At 37.6% G+C, this 18,419-nt stretch overlaps 3 protein-coding genes across 4 annotated transcripts; 2 read left to right on the top strand and 1 right to left on the bottom strand.

Annotated features, from left to right (window-relative positions):
* Positions 1 to 8,511: 8,511 nt before the first annotated feature.
* On the top strand, positions 8,512 to 9,582 carry LOC109006478 (mitogen-activated protein kinase kinase kinase 17-like). Its single transcript, XM_018985769.1, has one exon. It carries the CDS (start codon positions 8,512 to 8,514, stop codon positions 9,580 to 9,582), a length of 1,071 nt encoding a protein of 356 aa, XP_018841314.1.
* Positions 9,583 to 10,616: 1,034 nt separating this feature from the next.
* Positions 10,617 to 11,417, top strand: LOC109006498 (dirigent protein 23-like). The gene has a single exon (XM_018985785.2). The coding sequence runs from the start codon at positions 10,724 to 10,726 to the stop codon at positions 11,300 to 11,302; it is 579 nt and encodes a 192-aa protein (XP_018841330.1). The 5' UTR covers positions 10,617 to 10,723; the 3' UTR covers positions 11,303 to 11,417.
* Positions 11,418 to 12,950: 1,533 nt separating this feature from the next.
* LOC109006579 (translocase of chloroplast 120, chloroplastic-like) lies at positions 12,951 to 17,335 on the bottom strand. 2 transcript variants are annotated; one of them, XM_035686300.1, is made up of 2 exons: positions 17,157 to 17,335; positions 12,951 to 16,838 (listed from the first exon to the last, which is right to left on the bottom strand). In XM_035686300.1, exon 2 carries the CDS (start codon positions 16,790 to 16,792, stop codon positions 13,268 to 13,270), a length of 3,525 nt encoding a protein of 1,174 aa, XP_035542193.1. In that variant the 5' UTR covers positions 16,793 to 16,838; positions 17,157 to 17,335; the 3' UTR covers positions 12,951 to 13,267. The 2 variants fall into 2 exon arrangements, with proteins under 2 accessions (XP_035542193.1, XP_018841453.1); XM_018985908.2 differs by having other exon boundaries at positions 12,951 to 16,810.
* Positions 17,336 to 18,419: the final 1,084 nt, after the last annotated feature.

Raw genomic sequence — 18,419 nt, 5'->3', positions numbered from 1 at the left:
AAATGCAATCACTATAATCCTCAAGGCCTACGATCATGGAACTACAATCTCACTCTTAGATTGTATAAAAACCGCTACTTTGTATGACTCTCTCTTAGCAGAGAATGATAGGAAACATTTATTTATTTTCACTATCCATTTATTTTTCTTTTTTATATTGTTGCACTAGTTAAGAAAGGTTCTTTGTCGGGATCCCCTACCTCCTACTCATGTATTTTTATATCCCTTAATTATAATATATGAACTTGCTTAGAAAGAAAGAAAAAGAAAAAAAAAAAACAAATGTAATGATGATACAGGTCAAAATGCATAATGATCAGTGGTTTAAAAAATAAAAATAATCAATCAATATGCGACATGCCAAATCTGAAGAAACTAAAAGTATATATATAATTAAGAAGATTAAACTAAAATTTGGAAAAGAAATACTTAAAATGAAATATATATATATATATATATAGAGAGAGAGAGAGAGAGAGAGAGAGTCATAAACTAAAATTAGAAAATACCAAAAATTAAAATCATATTCTCAAAAAATAAAACTAAACAAATAAAATAAAATAGAAACAAGAGAACTAAAATGAATAGAATTATAAAATAAATTAAAGAGCACTTGAGTTGTAAAAATAAATTTGAGACTGAGAGGGAGAGGCCCATCCCCAAAGTGCCTGGGCCCAAAGAGGCCGGATCCAAGAGCTCTAAGCCCGAGGAGGCCAAGCCCAAAGGCTTCGGGCCAGGGACAAGACCCCTCCGAGAGCTAAGAGTCCAAGCCGGATGACTCCATGCTGAGCCCGGAACGACGAACCCAATTGGGAACATCTTTTGGGGCCGGATTCGGAGGAACCGATGAGAATGTCTCGGGGCACGGCAGCCCACCAGGACCTACTAAGGGATGCTGGACAAGGCACCCAGCGACACAAGGAATATTGAATACGCCCGAGCGCAGACCCTTTGGATTCAAAGGAAGACGCACTCAAATGTGTGAGTCGGGAGGCCCCACACGCGACAACACATCCCGTATGCTAAGGACAGCCTTACCCACAACCTGACACACCACGATCTCTATCAGCCGTCAGAGTCGCGGACTGACACACGCTGTGGCAATAGGAAGTAAGTGGAAGCAAGCTTGACACCAGCGCCAGCCACGATCTTCTATCCCCTAAAGAGCAGAGGATAGGCCTGACACAACTGACACACCACGATCCCCTTCAATCGTAAGAGTCGCGAGCAGACGCATCATGGTAGAGAGAAATGAGTGATGGCAGGTCTTACACCTGACATACCACGACCCCCTCGGCAACAAAACTTGTATCAGGTATAAATAACGGGCTCCCTACCCATGGAAGGGCGGGCTTAATTTTCTGGTTGTTCTTATTATTCCTCTAAATTCCCAAATAGAGAATCATTCATTGACGTAGGCATCAGAGTGACTTCGGACATCATCGGAGCCCTTCTACCAATTTTGCAGGTTACGCGAGCTTGGATACCATGGAAGTGCTCGAGTTGCGAAACACGACATCAACAAAAACTTTATAAAATTGAATTTAAAAACAAAACAAAATTATAAAAAAAAAAATTAAACATAGAAAACCTTAGATAAAGGGAAACTTTAAAAAAAAAAAAATGAAGAAGCAATTGGGCATGAACCCATGGTCCTACCTTTGGTACCAATGGGGGCCCTTGATCGACAAGGCTACCTTTGGAGTCGCTACATCGCCATCATTAATCGGTGATCTGAGTATATTAATGGAGGTTCCCTCACGCAAACTGACCATGTTGTGGTTGTCGATTTCGCCATGGCTGGGGTACTTGGCCATGCGGTGTTTTTTTTTTAAATATATATAACTCAAGTTAAATCAATTAGTTAATTAACTCCTTTTTCTAATCTAAGTTTTTTTTTTAAATTTTTTTTTTTTCTCATTTTAAGTGTTTTTTCCAATTTAGTTGAGTTTCTTTTTTTTTTTTTTCTATATTTTCCAATTTAGGTATTTATTCATGTAATTGAATTTTCTAATTAATGTTGAGATCACATGCATCGACGATTGTGTATATGTGACAAGTGTCATTATATCATTGGTTTACGTCGACCTGGCAGGTTAATGCATGGTGCCATGCATGCATATTAGTATTTTCAATCATATATACATGTGACTAAGAAAAATTAGATGGAATATTGGAGGAACCATTTTGGATTTCTTTATATACGAAAAGACCGATTTTTTGAAAAAAAATAAATAGAGAGAGAGAGAGAGTCCAGGCCGATCGGGTGTTTGTCTTCGTTTTACACTAACAAATCACAAGCTGCCATGTAAGAGGTACAACAAATTACAATATACACTTGCATACAGGTGAATATTTTTTTTACAGTTGTTTGATCTTTTCCCCTCAACCCGAACCCATTTTTTAATTCCCCCCCCCCTCCTCCCCTATCACTCGTTGATCTCCCTTTCTCTCCCTGCTCTCTCTTTCACTAAAAAATAGAATACGATTAAGGACGGTCTTGATGGATAAGATATTGCCAAGAAAGTTGAGAGGAAAAAGTGAGAGAGACGCCACCAACAACTATAGGCAGAGATTTCTGCTCTTTAAGACCACTTTTTCTATTTCTTTTTTAATTCTCTCTATCTCACCCTCTGAAAGGAGAAATTGTACTTTTTATGTGACTATGAAGGAATAATGATCTTTAGATTATTGTGGTTTGCTTCTTCTTCTTCTTTTTTTATCCGATTTCTTTCTTTTTTCTGGTTCTAGTTTTGCGTTTACAATTCCAAATTTAATATTTTTTTTGTAATTTGTGTTCCCTTTCTTAATTTTACTTTTTAATGGAGAATGCTATCTGAGTTTTCTAGATCATACCCAAGTCTAAATTCTAATCAAATTTATGTTTGGATGTTGAGAAAATATATTTTTGTTTGGATGCTAAGAAAATGTATTGTTTTTTGGATGGTAAGAAAATGTGGGATATATTTCTGTTTGGCTGCTAAGAAAAGATCATGAGTATGATTTTTGTTTTCTTTTTTCTACCAGCTCTTAGATTCGACAATTACAGCTCTAATTTATCAACTGTCGAGAGATGTTATGAGAAACTAGATTCGAGGGAGAGCTTTGGAGGGAAAGGAAAGAGAGAAGGGAGAAGGAAAAAGGAAAAGATGAGAGGGGAGAATGGATGTGCACCTACCGTAACTTCAATAAGTCCACCACGTGTTGTAATTTTTTTGCTTGGTGTAAAAGAGAAATGAACACCCGACCTGTTTTAAAATTTTTCTCAAAAAAGATCTCTAATAGAGATCTATTAGAATTTAGAAATTTGCAAAACCCTGCAGATCAATTAATGGATGAATTGATGATCAGTACTACCCCTCGTTTAACTTTAATTTATCATGAGCCGGACACTTTGTTAATTAGTTGAACTGAATTAATTATTGTTTTTATCCATTATTAATTATAAAGATAATGACGCATGTACATTAATTAATCCTCAGACAGACTCCTAATTTAACATCGCTCGTGGGTTATAAATATTAAATTCTCGGTTGTATGTATTATATGTATATATATCTTCAAACCTTAGCCTTACAAGAAAATAAAAAGAAAATTGCCAACTATAATATATATATATATAGTACGTATATATCGTGTGTTTTTAGTTCAATTTTCTTTGTATATCTGTTTTTCTTTTTTAATTTTAATTTCTATTTTCTAAAAGTGGAAATTTTCTTTTTCTCTGTTTAAGTGGCACGTGTGTTCACATGCGATTCCTTCTTTTGGGCACTTGGTGGCACGTGTCGAGAGTGGACTTCACTCTCTGATCGTTAGGTGGTGGTGGCGCATACAGCGTACATTCGGCCTCTGGTTTTCACCGCTCTTCTTGTCTCACTAGGACGAAGACAGTGGTATGCTCAGATTTGCAAACTGAGCAACACTTTAAAATCGAGTTTTTTGAAAAAATTCCTTCCATTAATCGCTCTGATACTACTTGTTGGGAAAATCAACACAGTAGAATGAATAAAAGCGGAAATAAAAGAGCACACCCGCTGATCACACAATAACACCAAAATTTTAATGTGGTTCGACAATTGCATACATCTACAGAAAAAAGATTCACTAATAAATAGTAATACACAAGAAAATATTACAAAGGATGATCACATTCTACTCAACTCAACTCAATTCTCTTTTTTTCTCTCAACTCAACTCTTTCTTTTCTCTCAGAGTTATCTTATCTCTCTCTTTTCTTTTATTCTTTGACATGTGTCTAAGGCTCTCGCTCTCAATTTATAGGCAATATCTCCTCGCCTACATGAATGCATTCAATTTGTAAGTGCAGTTACCTGCTGAGTAGCCATTGTGTACTGCTTGCTTGTGCATGGTGTACCGCCCCGGTCCCGCAGAGATCAAAGAGTTACTCCCTATAACTTAAAATTCACAATTCATCAATATATTTATAAAGTCCGAAATATAACGTCATCAGAATACTACAAAGTCTTTTAATAAAATCTGTCACTTCTCAGAAAAATTTTTCATGAGTAATCCACTATGCTTAAATAATCATCTCATCGATGCTCCATAATCCTGATCCTTAGCTGGTATATTAAAAAATCATCTAAAAAATAATTGGAGATAAATGATGAGTTATCAACAACTTAGTAAGCAGATGACATATATTAGTGTATAAACATGAGCATTTTCACAGAGTTCAGAATGCAGAAACAAAACATTTCAGTATCAATATGCAAATCTAAAAAAAAATACATATTATCAGAAAATCAGAGCGACTTTTCAAACATTTCATATTCAGGAATCAACTTTTCATATTCAAAGATTCCTTTGGCACAACATGACTGAACATCTTTGTCTTATCATATCATATCAGAGCATCATAACATAATAGAGATCATGTTTAACCCCCGTGGTAGGGTTGTGCATCATGCAGAAAGCCAAGCAGAACATAAATCACCATGTTACCAAAGTGATTGCACTCAGAACAGAAAACTACTATTATATCTCGTGGCGGGCCAAAGGTCACTATTGTATCCCGTGACAGGGCCAGAGGTCACTATTGTATCCCGTGACAGGGCCAGAGGTCACTATTGTATCCCGTGACAGGACCAGAGGTCACTATTGTCTCCCGTGACAAGGTCAGAGGTCACTATTATATCCCGTGACAGGGCCACATATCAGAGCAAAACAGAACATAATCACCATATCAGAGTCAGAATCAAAGTCAGAACAGAATCAGAAAGTCATGCCAAAAGTTTTTCAGATGCCACATCATATCAAAATAGAGTACTGATATTCAGATCATTTCACATTTTTCAAAACAAATTCAGAACATCTTCACGTTACATGTGAAATTTATCAAATTTTCATATTCACTCGTTTGTTTCAGTTCAATAACAGAATGTCAAAAATAAGCTCATGTCTACACCAGTCATGACAGAAAATACTTTCTTCTTAAACAGAATCTCATGAGTAATGCAGAACAAATATCTAAGGTTGTTTTCAGATTTCTTTTCATAACAAAATATGCACATTTTCCAAAAAGGACCTCAGTTCATTTTATTTTAATGCAAATTCTAGCATAAGAACCCCGCTTACCTGGACTTCTTAGCTTTTCATAAATTTTCTCAAAATGCCGAACAATTATAAATTGTCACCTATAACATAAAAACGTAATTCTCATAAATTTTCAATCGAACACATATTTCAATATTTAAGCCTAAGATGCTAACATAACCTATTTTAATTCCTCAAAACCTAAAATTACAAATCATCACTTTCTAAATCATCAATGTTAATTTAATAACTTTGACCAAAACATTTAAAAGTCTGACCTATTTATTATTGAAAACAAATTATAAAGTTTAATACTAGATAATATAATTATCCCAAAATATTTTAAAATAAACCATAACTATTTTTAGATAGACTAAATCATATCTAAAGTGTAAAAATAACATTACACCAATATTATTTACTTTTAGAAATAAATCTTTCTTTAATAACAAAATAAATAACTTAAACAAATTTATGTACAAAATCTTACACTTCCCGCAAAAACCATGTAAAAACAAATTTAATATAAACAAAACTTCCAACTAAAACCATCCAATAAAAAGGGCAATACTGTAATTTTATACCAAAATATAATGCAAAACTATATTCACGTAGACTTAAAATGTTTCATGCGATTCGGTGCAATAGTCGGCGAGGACACGGGCACGAGGTACTCATCGAGAAGGGAGGAGTTGCGTGCGGTGAGGAGAGGAAGGTGGTTGTCCCAACGACAGAGCACTGAGAAAAAGTGACGAGTGATAGAAGAGATATAAGAGCACCGAGAAGGAGACGGAGGGCTCCTTATCGAGAGAGTTACATGCGGCGACGGCCTGGGATGGCTATCGTCCGTGGCATGGCTAGGCGTGGCTGAGATGCTGGATTACGGGTTCCCTTTGTGCCACGGAGGAGATGGGTAGTGCGAAACTGCTGTGCTTGGAGGAGCAACCAAACGTTCTGTTTTTCAGACCCAAAATAGAGGAGTTTCAATTCACTCCGCAGATAGTTGTTCTCGGCAATCTGGTGGTGGTGCAGTGGTGTACGGTGGAGGAGCTGGACTTCCAATGATGGTCAAGTGGAGGTAGCGCACGGCGAGGTCGAGTTGCGATCCATGGAGATGCAGTGTGCACAGGTTGCATCGTTTTCGTATGGGTTGGGCACGGAGGTGGCATATGGCAGCGTTGAGGAGGAGCATGCAGCGACTTGACCTCCTTGGGAGGCTGCGTTTTCCATGAGATGGTTGGGTAAAACCGAGAAGGTGCAAGTTGGCTTTTGGCCATGCGCGGGCGAGTCTCTTGTCGTGCGATCCGCGTGCTCAACGTCTCACGTGGTGCTACCCGTGGTGATGATCCTCCTCTGCTGGCTGTGGGTGGTGCACTGCAGAAGTGCACGGTGGTGTTTTGAGCCTAGGTGATGGCCATTTATGGGGCGTCAGTTTTACGTGCATGGAGATGGAGGTTGGAGTCGAACTAGGAGGGGTTGCACGATGGTGGTCTCTGGAGGCTGGTTGCAGCGACAATACAAGGCAGTTTTCAAAATATAAGATTAAACGTATATTTATATGGGTGATAAGAAAACCCTAAAGATTGAAAAGAAAAAGACATGCATGGGGTAGTGCCGTGCGTAGAAAAACAAAATAAATAAATAAAATAATAATAATTAAAGTCCAATAATAAAATTATTCATTAAAGTAAAATGCAAACAATAATTAATATCAAGCAAGTACATCAAAATAAATTTCACAACTAAAAAAAAAAATATATATAATATAAATACAACCAGAAATCTAATAAATTTAAAACAAGAGAATTAATATTTAAATTAATTGAAATAATCCTTCACAAAAATAAATACGCTAAAATGCAGTGTATTACACATGGATTTCAAGGTTGGATAATCCTAACCTTCTGTTTCTCATGTTTATCGGAGGAGTTAAGGTTTTTCAACATAAGAAGAAAGACAAGGAATTTGACATCACTGGGTTTAACAAAATCGTTCCCCAGGTAAGCCAGGGGCGGCTCAATACAAATTGAGGCCTAAGGCTAAATTTAAGTGATCCATTCGTAAAAATATAAATTATTATATGGAATAATTTTTTAAATTTTCAATAAAATAAGATTTTATGAATTTATATTTAATACAACAACGTAAAATGAGGTCTCAATGCAAATTTTAAACCTCAATTTAGCAAGATCTTAAAAAAATTATTTAAAATATAAATAATTCATTGTATTAAATATTAGATTTAGGCTTCGTTTGGATGACAAACATCTCTCAACTCATCTCAACTCATCATTACAACTTTTTCAAATCTCAACATAAAATATAATAAACAATTCAACTTTTTCAAATCCTAAAATAATAATAATATTAAAAAATAATATTCTAACAATATTTTATCATCTCAACTCAACTCACTTCAACATTCAAACGCAACCTTAGTATTATGAGGCCTTGCACATTAAAAAATATAAAAATTATTTAAAATTTTATTTAATACAATGGTTTTTATTTTTATTTTTTTTAAACATTTAAAAAAAATACCTCATTTTTTTTTTTTTTTTTTGAGGCCTTACATAGAGTAAGTGCCTTAGGCAGTGGCCTAAATGGCCATGTCATTGAGCCGTCCCTGAGGTAAGCTTTTCATTTAAAAAAAAAAAAACAAAAACAAAAAAAGCCACGTATACGTATACGGCATTATCGATAGCTATCTAGGTAACCCAATCCCAGTCGGAAACAGCATTACTAACACTCTCTGATATTTGATATTTGAGATATATATTGAATTGGTTATTATAACCGCATGCAAAAGTCTTCTGAAATTGTTTCTCATAATCATCATCTTTTTCAAAATCGTTTCTTCTCGTCTCGTTTCTGTTCGTCGATAAAGAATCCTCACGAGCACCTCTAGATCGATCTCTGGCCTGGTATGGTACCAGTACTGCTGCAAGGTTTACCATGAAGTGGCAGAAAGATCGAGTTCTGGGGAGCGGATCGTATGGCACTGTGTATTTAGGGGTACCCACGAATAACCCATATATTGAACCTGCATATATTGCGATCAAGACGTCTCGTCTTGAGAGTTCTTCGACGCTTCAGAAAGAGAGAAGAATTCTCAGTCGGTTCGTTGGATGTCCTGAGATTGTTCGTTGTCTCGGGGCTGAGTTGAGCATAGAATGTGGGCTACATTACTACAACCTTCTACTCGAGTATGCATCGGGAGGTACTCTACAAGATCTAATCAACAGAAGTGGAGGAAAGCTGGAGGAGCACGATGTTCGAAGGTATACTAGGATGATTCTCAAAGGGCTTCTTTCTCTCCACGAACAAGGGTACGTTCATTGTGATCTTAAGCCGGCCAATATTCTTGTTTTTAGCACTAGAGGGGGTGTAAGCGAGGTAAAGATCACCGATTTTGGGCTTTCGAAGATTCCCGGGGAGGAGAATGAGTTTATGAGAAAAAGGTTCTCCTTTCGAGGTACTCCCTATTACATGTCTCCAGAATCGGTTTTGTTGGGCATAATCACTCCCTCGTTAGATATATGGTCTCTGGGATGCGTAGTGGTGGAGATGGTCACTGGAAACGTGGCATGGGATAGCAGTCTGAGCACGGACGAGTTAATGGTTAAAATCGCTTGTGGGGACCAAACAAAGATACCTGAGACAATGTCAGAGCTTGGGAAAGATTTCTTGCGGGGGTGTTTTGAGAGGAACCCTTTGAAGAGGTTGACAGCTGAGATGCTACTGCTTCATCCTTTCCTGGTCGAGGGTAGTCAAGGTTCTCCATCTGCAGGATCTGCCCTTGGTTGTTCTTCATCAGCTTCAATGAAACCCTTTGCTTCAAAAAACTTTCTTCCTCCTCCCGGGTTTTCATTGAACACGAACAAGCCGCCGTCTCCAGAAAAACGACCTCCTCCCACTTCGTGGCTCCAAGCTATGAACACAAACTGCATGTTCACTATCTCTGCATTTGATCGTCCCATGAAACAATCAAGTATAATCCGGCCATATCTCTTGTTCCCTAGCTGACACAAATTAACAAGCCCTGCACGTACGGAATGATGAGACAAACAAGTGAAAGTTTTATTGACCAGACTGCATTTTTCTTGTATTGAATTTGTTTTGATTTCTCTATTTGTTTGCAAGCCAGCTTGGGCATGCAGGCCTCTTTGAACTTTTGAGTTTTTATTTTTCCCACTACAGTTTTGATCATGAGTTATGCTGTGAAAGGCGCTGAAACCTAATTTGGATCTTGACCAGAAAATTAAGCATGTTACTTAGCCATTCTTGATGCAAAACATGGGAGCACATTTGCTATTGAAAATGATGATTCAGTACGACTGCATCATGTACGAGTTAATTTCTACTTGCGATTTTGTATATATGCATTCTTGCGGCCTAGAGATTTGGTGACCAACGTCGACCATGTGTCATGTATGTTTAATTTATATGTTCTTCATTCCAATGAAACTCATATATATATTTTAATATTCTGAAGTGGTAAAAAATTAATTCGTATTAGAAAAAAAATTAAATAGAAACCATTTATAGTCATCTGATCAAATTCGACGATTTAATTTTAAGAGAGATAGACACATTGCCAAATATTTATGTGATGAGGTTCATATTATGAAAAGGAAAATACTTTACCTACGAAAGGATTACATAAAAGTAAACTTACAAACTGATATGCTTGATGTGGTATGTTAGATTGTAAAATTACTTTTATTATAAAATAGATCTAACGAATTCTACGAAATCACATTAATTTGTAGGTTTATTTTGTATAATCTGTTTGTCATGTCTATATATAACAATTCTCAAGATACTTGTATGACACAATTTACTTAATTTAAAAAATAATTTTTAAAATTTAAATATTAGAACTCAATTGAAAAAGATAACTTAGTTTGACCGTAAAATTTACAATGAGCGTCAGTGGCACCACCAAATTATTATGCTTCCTACCATCTCCACAGTAGTACTGTCAATCGATCTGTATTTTTATAGGCTGCCTATCCATGGTAAAGTAGTTAAACTCAAAAGCAATAATAGCTGCAATATTTATGAGCTCTGTGTATATATAGAGACACACAAGCACATTAGGCGCAGCCTCAAGCTATTGTTGGGTTGAGGGTTTTCAAATCTCCATCGATCAAGCTGGTTAGAGATGGCAGGGACGGCAAAACTAGCAGCTCTAGTTCTATTGATTTTCTCCCTAGGCATGGCCATGCCACTCGTGCACAGCAACCTTGAAGACCCAAAAGAAGTTGATAAATGGCTCCAAAAATTCCAATATGCCAAAGAAAAGGTATCCCGCCTCCATTTTTACTTTCACGACACCCCATCAGGTAAAAACCCTAGTGCAGTACGAGTAGCACAGGCACCAATCACTGAGAAATCACCCACCTTGTTTGGACTGGTTAACATTTTTGATGATCCACTAACAGAAGGCCCTGAACCCACCTCCAGGCTCGTGGGTCGAGCTCAGGGACTTTATGGGTCTGCTGGCCAGCAAGAGGTAGGTCTACTTGTGGCCATGAATCTTGTTTTCACCACTGGGAGGTTGAATGCTAGCAGCATTACCATTTTGGGCAGAAATGCAGCGTTGCAACCCCACCGCGAAATGCCAATCATAGGTGGGACTGGTGTTTTCCGGTTGGCTCGTGGATTTGCGATAGCAAAGACACACTCTCTGAATTTTACCTCGGCTATCGTCGAGTATAATGTTGTGGCTATGCATTATTGAGTAACAATACTAGTACCGGAGGCTCTTCAGATCAAGAGCATAATGTGCATTTCGTTTTAAACCAAACTGCAATATTATGGTACTGCAAGTATATATTTGATTCTGTAAACTTTGCTCATCTTTTCTTTTTTCTTGTTGATTCCATCGAATCTTTCCTTTTTTCAATGCTTATGGTTTGCCATGAAGTTGCATTTCTTGGATAAGTGTTTGCTTTTGGATTTGATTCATTCCAAATCTTGGAGTTTGGTAGCTCCATGTACGTGCATATATATATATATGTATATATGTATGTATGTATGCATGCCAGACTTTCACGAATTCTATCTTTGCATTGCAATATTAGACTTACTTTTATCAGCTAATTTTGAGAGCCCAAATTAACTCATCATTGATGAATCCAACCCATGTACCATATATCATATATCTAGGGTGAAAAATAATTTCGTTCTTTTGTATTTCTGGATACCGGTTTCGATCGCCTTTTAGCCCTCCAGCGTTAACTCACATATACCATGCATTTAGGTAGGAGAAAGGCTCTGCATAAAGCCCGAGCTTGATTATACATGTAATAATGTAAGAGGACTACTTAAAACAAACGCTAACATGATTTGATAATTTGACCTTTTTTTTTTTATAAAGTTATAAAGTATATATAATGATTTTGCATACCACCCTCAATTTCTCGTGTAAAAGCAGATTGTATCATCACCTAATTCCAAGAGCGAGGTGATCAATGAAAGTTAAAAGCAGAAAAGGAATGAATAGCTGTGTGAAAAAATGAATTCAAGAAGCCCAGCTAGTCGAATACCATCATTACTCTACATCCATCTTTTTAATAGGCTTCTCCGTGAGCTTGCAGTGATTTCTAAAATCATAAATTTTTGAGTAAAATGTAACTCTTATGATGCAAACAGCTAAATTAGGTTCCTTGAACAACGCTACAGCACATCAAGACGAATTCAACTTAAAAAATTACTCAATAAGGACGAGACATCTGCTGCACTATTATGAAAGTTGGGGGCAGGAAATCCCCTGGCTCGTGAAAAAGGTAATGCATGACTAAAACAGTGGTTATAATAGAGAAAATATCGATGCTGATTTTTAGTTTTGTTTTGAGCGAGAAGGGGGATGGCAAAGCTAGTTCTAGTTCTGTTGCCTTTTTTCTTAACAGCCATGGCCATGCCATTATTGCAACAACCCATTTGAATGGTCCAAAGAACAGCTTGTCATTTCATTTCAATTCAAAGACCTTACCATTTCAATTTTCAACTCTGTATGGTAACTTTAATAATGCGTTCTAGCAAAATCAATTGAAGGATGAGACACTTACTTTGGCACTTTGTGACTGAAAAAAGTTGATGCTGAAATCCTTCGGCCAATGAATAACAGATGGTGTAAAGAGTATATGCCGAAGCTACTGGCCAGTTTAAGCTCAAACTAAAGCAGCTTTATACATTTTGATGGCCTAACCATGCCACCGTGATTAGTCCAATTTTCTAAATGCACAGAGGAATCCCACTCCAATTTTTCAAACCAACGCAAGTCTCTTCAACATGTTAACAGAATCAATAACACTGAAAGAAAGTGCATCCTTCACTTCAAGAAGGTGCAAATGATATATCCATGTGAATAAAAAGGAGGGGGTACGAGAAAAATCAGGTTATTAAACACTTGTTCATATAAATGAATTCTCACACCAACTGAGACAGAATTTAAACAAAGGCATAATTAAACATGGCTCAACACTTGGTCCAGTAGCTTAAAGAGAACAAAATTCACCAAATGCGGATATCTAACAGAGAAACTAAAATTACTATAATCAGGGAAAGTATTTTTTTGGGTTTAGAAAAAGATGAAATAAGCAGCTAAGTATCACTCACTTCTGATGAGGACCGTTAACAGATGGCCAATAATTAAGAGTTATCTCCTACAATGATGAAGCTGCTGCAGTATAACCTAATTTCATCATTCACTAGACAATTGTTGAAGGTGACCATAAAGCTTTCTGAGAAGAGGAATGAGGCCGACCAAAGCTAGTTGAATCTGTTCCGAACTATTTAAACGAATGCTGGCTTGTCCTGCCCCCCTGTTATTCAGATTGACACGAGCAATCAAGTTTGAAGACCGTCCTATGGGGATCTGGGACTGTAAATTACAACCAATAGCAAGATCGCCATGCCAATCCATAACGGAAAGCCCAAGAGTTGATAGAGAACGACCAAGAGGATAATCCTTGTCTCTCAACTGAGCCTCCAAACTACCACCATAAGCAACATCACCACGAGCTGTCATTGCTCCGCCAGTCATAACCAAATGGAATCGTTTATTGGCAATCAATTTGTCTTCAACTTTCAATCCAGCCGACAAGGCATCACCCAATAGAGTAACTGAGAGGCCAGCAGTTGCCTTGTTCTTCCTAAAATTACAAAACCTTGTCTCACTGCGTAGAGTATAAGCTAAATCCTTACCAACAGTTTGCATATCAAAACCTAACGAAGTTGCTTTCCCTTCCCCATGCTTTATTGAACTGGCTGCTTCCAGTTGGACATTAGCATCCTTCTTATCCTTTGTAACCTGACCAGAAAAAGATAAGGGTATTTTGTCTTTAACCACAAACAATCTTTCTACATTTATGCCTTCATAACCAACATCATGATCCCAACCATGGGTGTCTAGAACAGGCCTTACAAGCCACTGGTGGGATGAATCGAGATGGCGATACCGATGAGTGGGATTATCAGAATCAAACGAAGCAGGTAAGGCATAATCTGGCAAGGGAATTGGCACAGCTGCTGCACCACCACTTTCTTCTTCATCCTTACTCAAATCATTTGGCAGACCCTTTGTTGAAGAAGCCATCTTCTTCATTATTTTCCGTCTCTTTTTCTCTTCCTTCAACTGTTTCTTCATAAAAAGCTTTTCCCTATACTCCAACTCATCAAAATATTCCTTCTTCTGAGATTTAGAGAGCCTTGCCTCTTGGGCCTTAGTCAAGCGTTTAAATGGTGGCAACTCATCAAATTCTGATTCCTCGTCAGAATCTGAAGACTCATCCAGATCATCATCAAAATCATCCCCATCACCAAACTGCTCTTCAGGTAGCTTCAACTGTGGCCTTGATTGAAGAAGGGATGAGAGAAGGAAAGGTAAAGGAGGTGCTCTTGTTCGATTTGGAAAAGGCTTTCCAGTGGGACTATCTTGCAACTTCAAAAGTGTGTTTGCTTCTGCCAGAATCTTTGATGCAAAAGAGAGGAGCAATAAATGAGGTTTCCAAACCTGACCATTTGGCAGCACTCTCTGCCCAGCCCGATTTGTTCTGCATGCGGAATGGTTCTCCACTAAAGAAACAGGATTCATAAGCCGCATATCTCCTGCTGCCTGACGAATGGCTTGCTGGACAACGTGAGAACGTTGTGTCACGAACATGTCATAACTAGAAGCGGTACCATTTGGGCCATCGGGTGGAGCAGATGCTGCATGAGTCAAAACCACAATTGCATTGAACCATATTGATGGTCCAAATATTTCAGTGATGGTGTGCAAGAGTGGCATATCGCTCAAATCCCTGCTCTGCATGTCCAACCGATCAAGATACAGTACTATATCTGGAGGAGTTTTCTTAATAAATTGCTTAACAGAGCGAAGCATCTTCTCATTCTGAGTCTGGTCTGACAAGGAAGGGAGCAGCCCTGGGGTGTCAATGATCCGTACCTTTATCCCCTGCACCGTTCCCACAACATCCTGCACCTTCTTTGTACCCAGGTGGAAGGCATCAGTGCCGAACTTAACTTCATCAAATATTGAATTGACGGTTGCACTTTTGCCAACTCCAGTCTTCCCAAGAACCATAATTGTACATGAGAAGTCAAGTGGTTCCTGACCTGCTGCCTCAAGCTGCTCTGCCATTGCACTTGCACGGTCAAAGCTGAAGGCACCAACACGGCCCCCATTTCTCCCTCGCAACTGCTCAGCTAATCCCAATCTGTACAAAACCTGCGCCACAACAACATTATGTGGTGTCTGTCCAAGCCTATGAGCAAGCCGTAAAAATTTCACCCTTATCATCTGGAGTTTTTCACGAGTCTCATCATACTCCTCAGTCTCCCCATTAGTGGAATCCTCAACTTGTTGACTTTGCATGGAAGATACGGAACCATTGACACGAGGCTGCTGAACCACCCGGGGTGCAGGTTCCAATAGCGGGGCTGCACGTCCAAGGCCAGCAGGACGTGCAGGATGTGCAGGAGGAGCAGCATTTGTAGACTTTTCAGACGAAGAAGTAGGCTCTGCTGCTGGCTGTATCTCCCGGTCTCCATTAAATTGAGCTCTTCGCTCCTCTTGTGCGGCATTATCTTCCTTCGTTGGAGTCTCCTCAGCATGGTTGTTCGAAACTTCATGATCATCTTCATCAGCACACATAAGTTGAAAAACCTCAGTGTCTTCTGCTCTCAAATGATTTTCATTACCCAGAAAATTTCCAGCACTTTCAGTCTTAGACATTTCGGCGGACAGTGAGCCTCCAATCACAGACGTCACTGAACTTTCCTCCATGAGTGTGTGCTGATCATCTGAATCATCTTTCAGTACACAAGTTTCTACATGATACTTAGAGTCAGCTCCAGCTTGACACTGTTTTACATTCCCACCGCAATAACTGATACCACTGGAATCGTCCTCGCGGTTTAGAGCAATGCCAGCAGTAGCATCCTTCAGTTCCCTGCTCTCAATGTCCTGACATTCAATACGTAAGTTATCATCCTTCAGTTGCTCACCATTACCCTCTTCATTCAGAATCTCCCTACTCAATTCTGTTTCTTGAAGAGACTTAATGAAAAATCCCCCCACCTTATCCCCTCCATTTTCTGATTTCTCATCTACAGGAATTTGTTCTGAAGTCAAATTATTAAAATCCCTATTTCCAGACTTTTCGATCCCTAGATCCGATCTTATATCCACTTCACCACCAGAACCAACTTCAAACAAACCATCTGCACCATTTTCTCCACTATCAGAAACCTCCCTTGACCCACTGTATCTGTCAGTCTCCACCTCTTTTTCAGTCCCTACCTCAAAAACCACAGCCCCATCAACAATCTTCCCACCAACCAAATCCACCTTATCTTCAATAATCATCAGTGCCTCCACACTTGGAACACAACTCGCCTCATCAAACCTCTCAGCCTCAATTCTAGCATTTGGATTCTCATCAACCACCTGCAAACCCATTTCACCAATCACCTCAACATGCCCACTTCCACCACCAGAACCACAATACCTGGAATCAGATTCCTCTAACTGCTCCGGAAAAATCTTTGGTTCGCTCATTGCCTCCCAAAAGACCTCTTCACCATCCAAATCCTTCAATTCAGAAGAGCCCACCACAACCCTCTCCACTATTCCCTCTTGAGAAACCCCAACTTCCACACTTTTCTCCTCTCCCACTTGGGAACCATCAACAATATCAACCCCATTTCCCATCACAAAATCCATAATTGTTGCTTAAAAACCCTAGATTCACCAAAACCCAGAAAATAACCCATTTAACCAAACAGATTGATAAGCAAGCAGAATTCAGATATACCCAAAACAATACCAATCAAAATCCCATAAAGGTATTAAAATTGAAACCGCATATCAAATATATAATTAAAAAGATAAACATTTTTAATCCAAACTCATATCCACAAACAACGGATCTTTCTGCTTTGTCATAGTTTATCTCATATTAGCATAAAAATATCAGATCCTCAAAGAACTTTTTGCATGGTCATTATTAGAGTTTTGCATCAATTGAAAAGAGGGTCAAGTTCAGAAACAACAAAAAAATAGAAAAATGAAACCAGAGAATAATTACCTGCTATTTTACGATGCGAGAGAGAGAGCGCTCTAAACAGAGACTGCGGGGAGTGAGAAAACAGACAGCGTCCTTAGAACTATTTGGCCTTCAGGGGCAATGAGAAGGAGGGTCTTCTTTCACATGATATCTCTACTGACACCTTGAGGAACTTCAGATAAGAAGTTTGATCAGTGGCTGTTGCGGGGACTTTGATCGGACGGTGAGGACTGGCGCTTTGGTATCATCGCGAAAAGACGCCAACTCGTGGTGACGTGGACACCTACCGCAAAGTGTGCATGTTTTTCGAACACATCCGCATGTGGTTCTTCTCAACAAAATCTGGACCGTACGTCTCATACCATACGGATGTAGTAAAATAATACAAACACAAAACATGAGTTCGAAAGTTTTATTTTCATGTTGTTCGACTCTCATTTAATCAAATGTGTGTGTGTGTATATATATATATATATGTATATAATATTTCCTATGTTCCCTTATTCTACTATGCATTTAAAAAATATACGTTTGATTTTGATAAAATTTCTTAAAACAAATATCATCATCTTTTCTTTTAGGAATTATATGAAACAATATCATGTTTTCATAATTTTACGGGATAAAATAGATGTGGATGACAAATCCTATAAATATAATGGAAAATAATAGACATATAATACTTTTTTAAATCTTTTGTATAATTTATGAAAGATTTTTTTATAGAATAACTTATAAAAATAACATCACTTTACATAAAAATTTTCATTTTAAAATACGATTATATAAAAAATTATAAAAAGAATTGTATGTGTATCATTACCCATTTCCAAATAATAATTGGTTCATTATCGTTGTATTTCAACTTTTCCAAATAGCAAAGGGAGCCCCACTCACTTTTTAGCCAATATCAATAAATATTTGTCGAATCTTTCATATATATTGCTTTCAAATAATTTTAAATTAATGTAATATGTTAAATTTATTTAATAATAAAAAAATAACTTTATAATATAAAATACTATATCAAATCATGTCATTTTATAAATTTACTTTTATAAAATTCCTTAATGACTATCTCCTTTAAGCTTAATTATTATCTCACTTGCAACACATCCTCTTTTTTTTTTGGTTACTTGTTCACTCCATCTTCAATGTCTATTATTATATGAGAAATGATATTTGCCTACTTGGGGTCAAGCTCCGGGCAATTCTTTTGTAAAAAATAAATAAATACAAAAATTACATGAAAAAAATATATTTTTTTTTAATAATGATAATTTT

The sequence above is a fragment of the Juglans regia genome, chromosome 16 (genome assembly GCF_001411555.2).
Source record: "Juglans regia cultivar Chandler chromosome 16, Walnut 2.0, whole genome shotgun sequence".
Lineage (NCBI taxonomy): Eukaryota > Viridiplantae > Streptophyta > Magnoliopsida > Fagales > Juglandaceae > Juglans > Juglans regia.
Note: the sequence above shows the minus strand (reverse complement) of the source record. Positions and strands in the feature narration are given on the sequence as shown.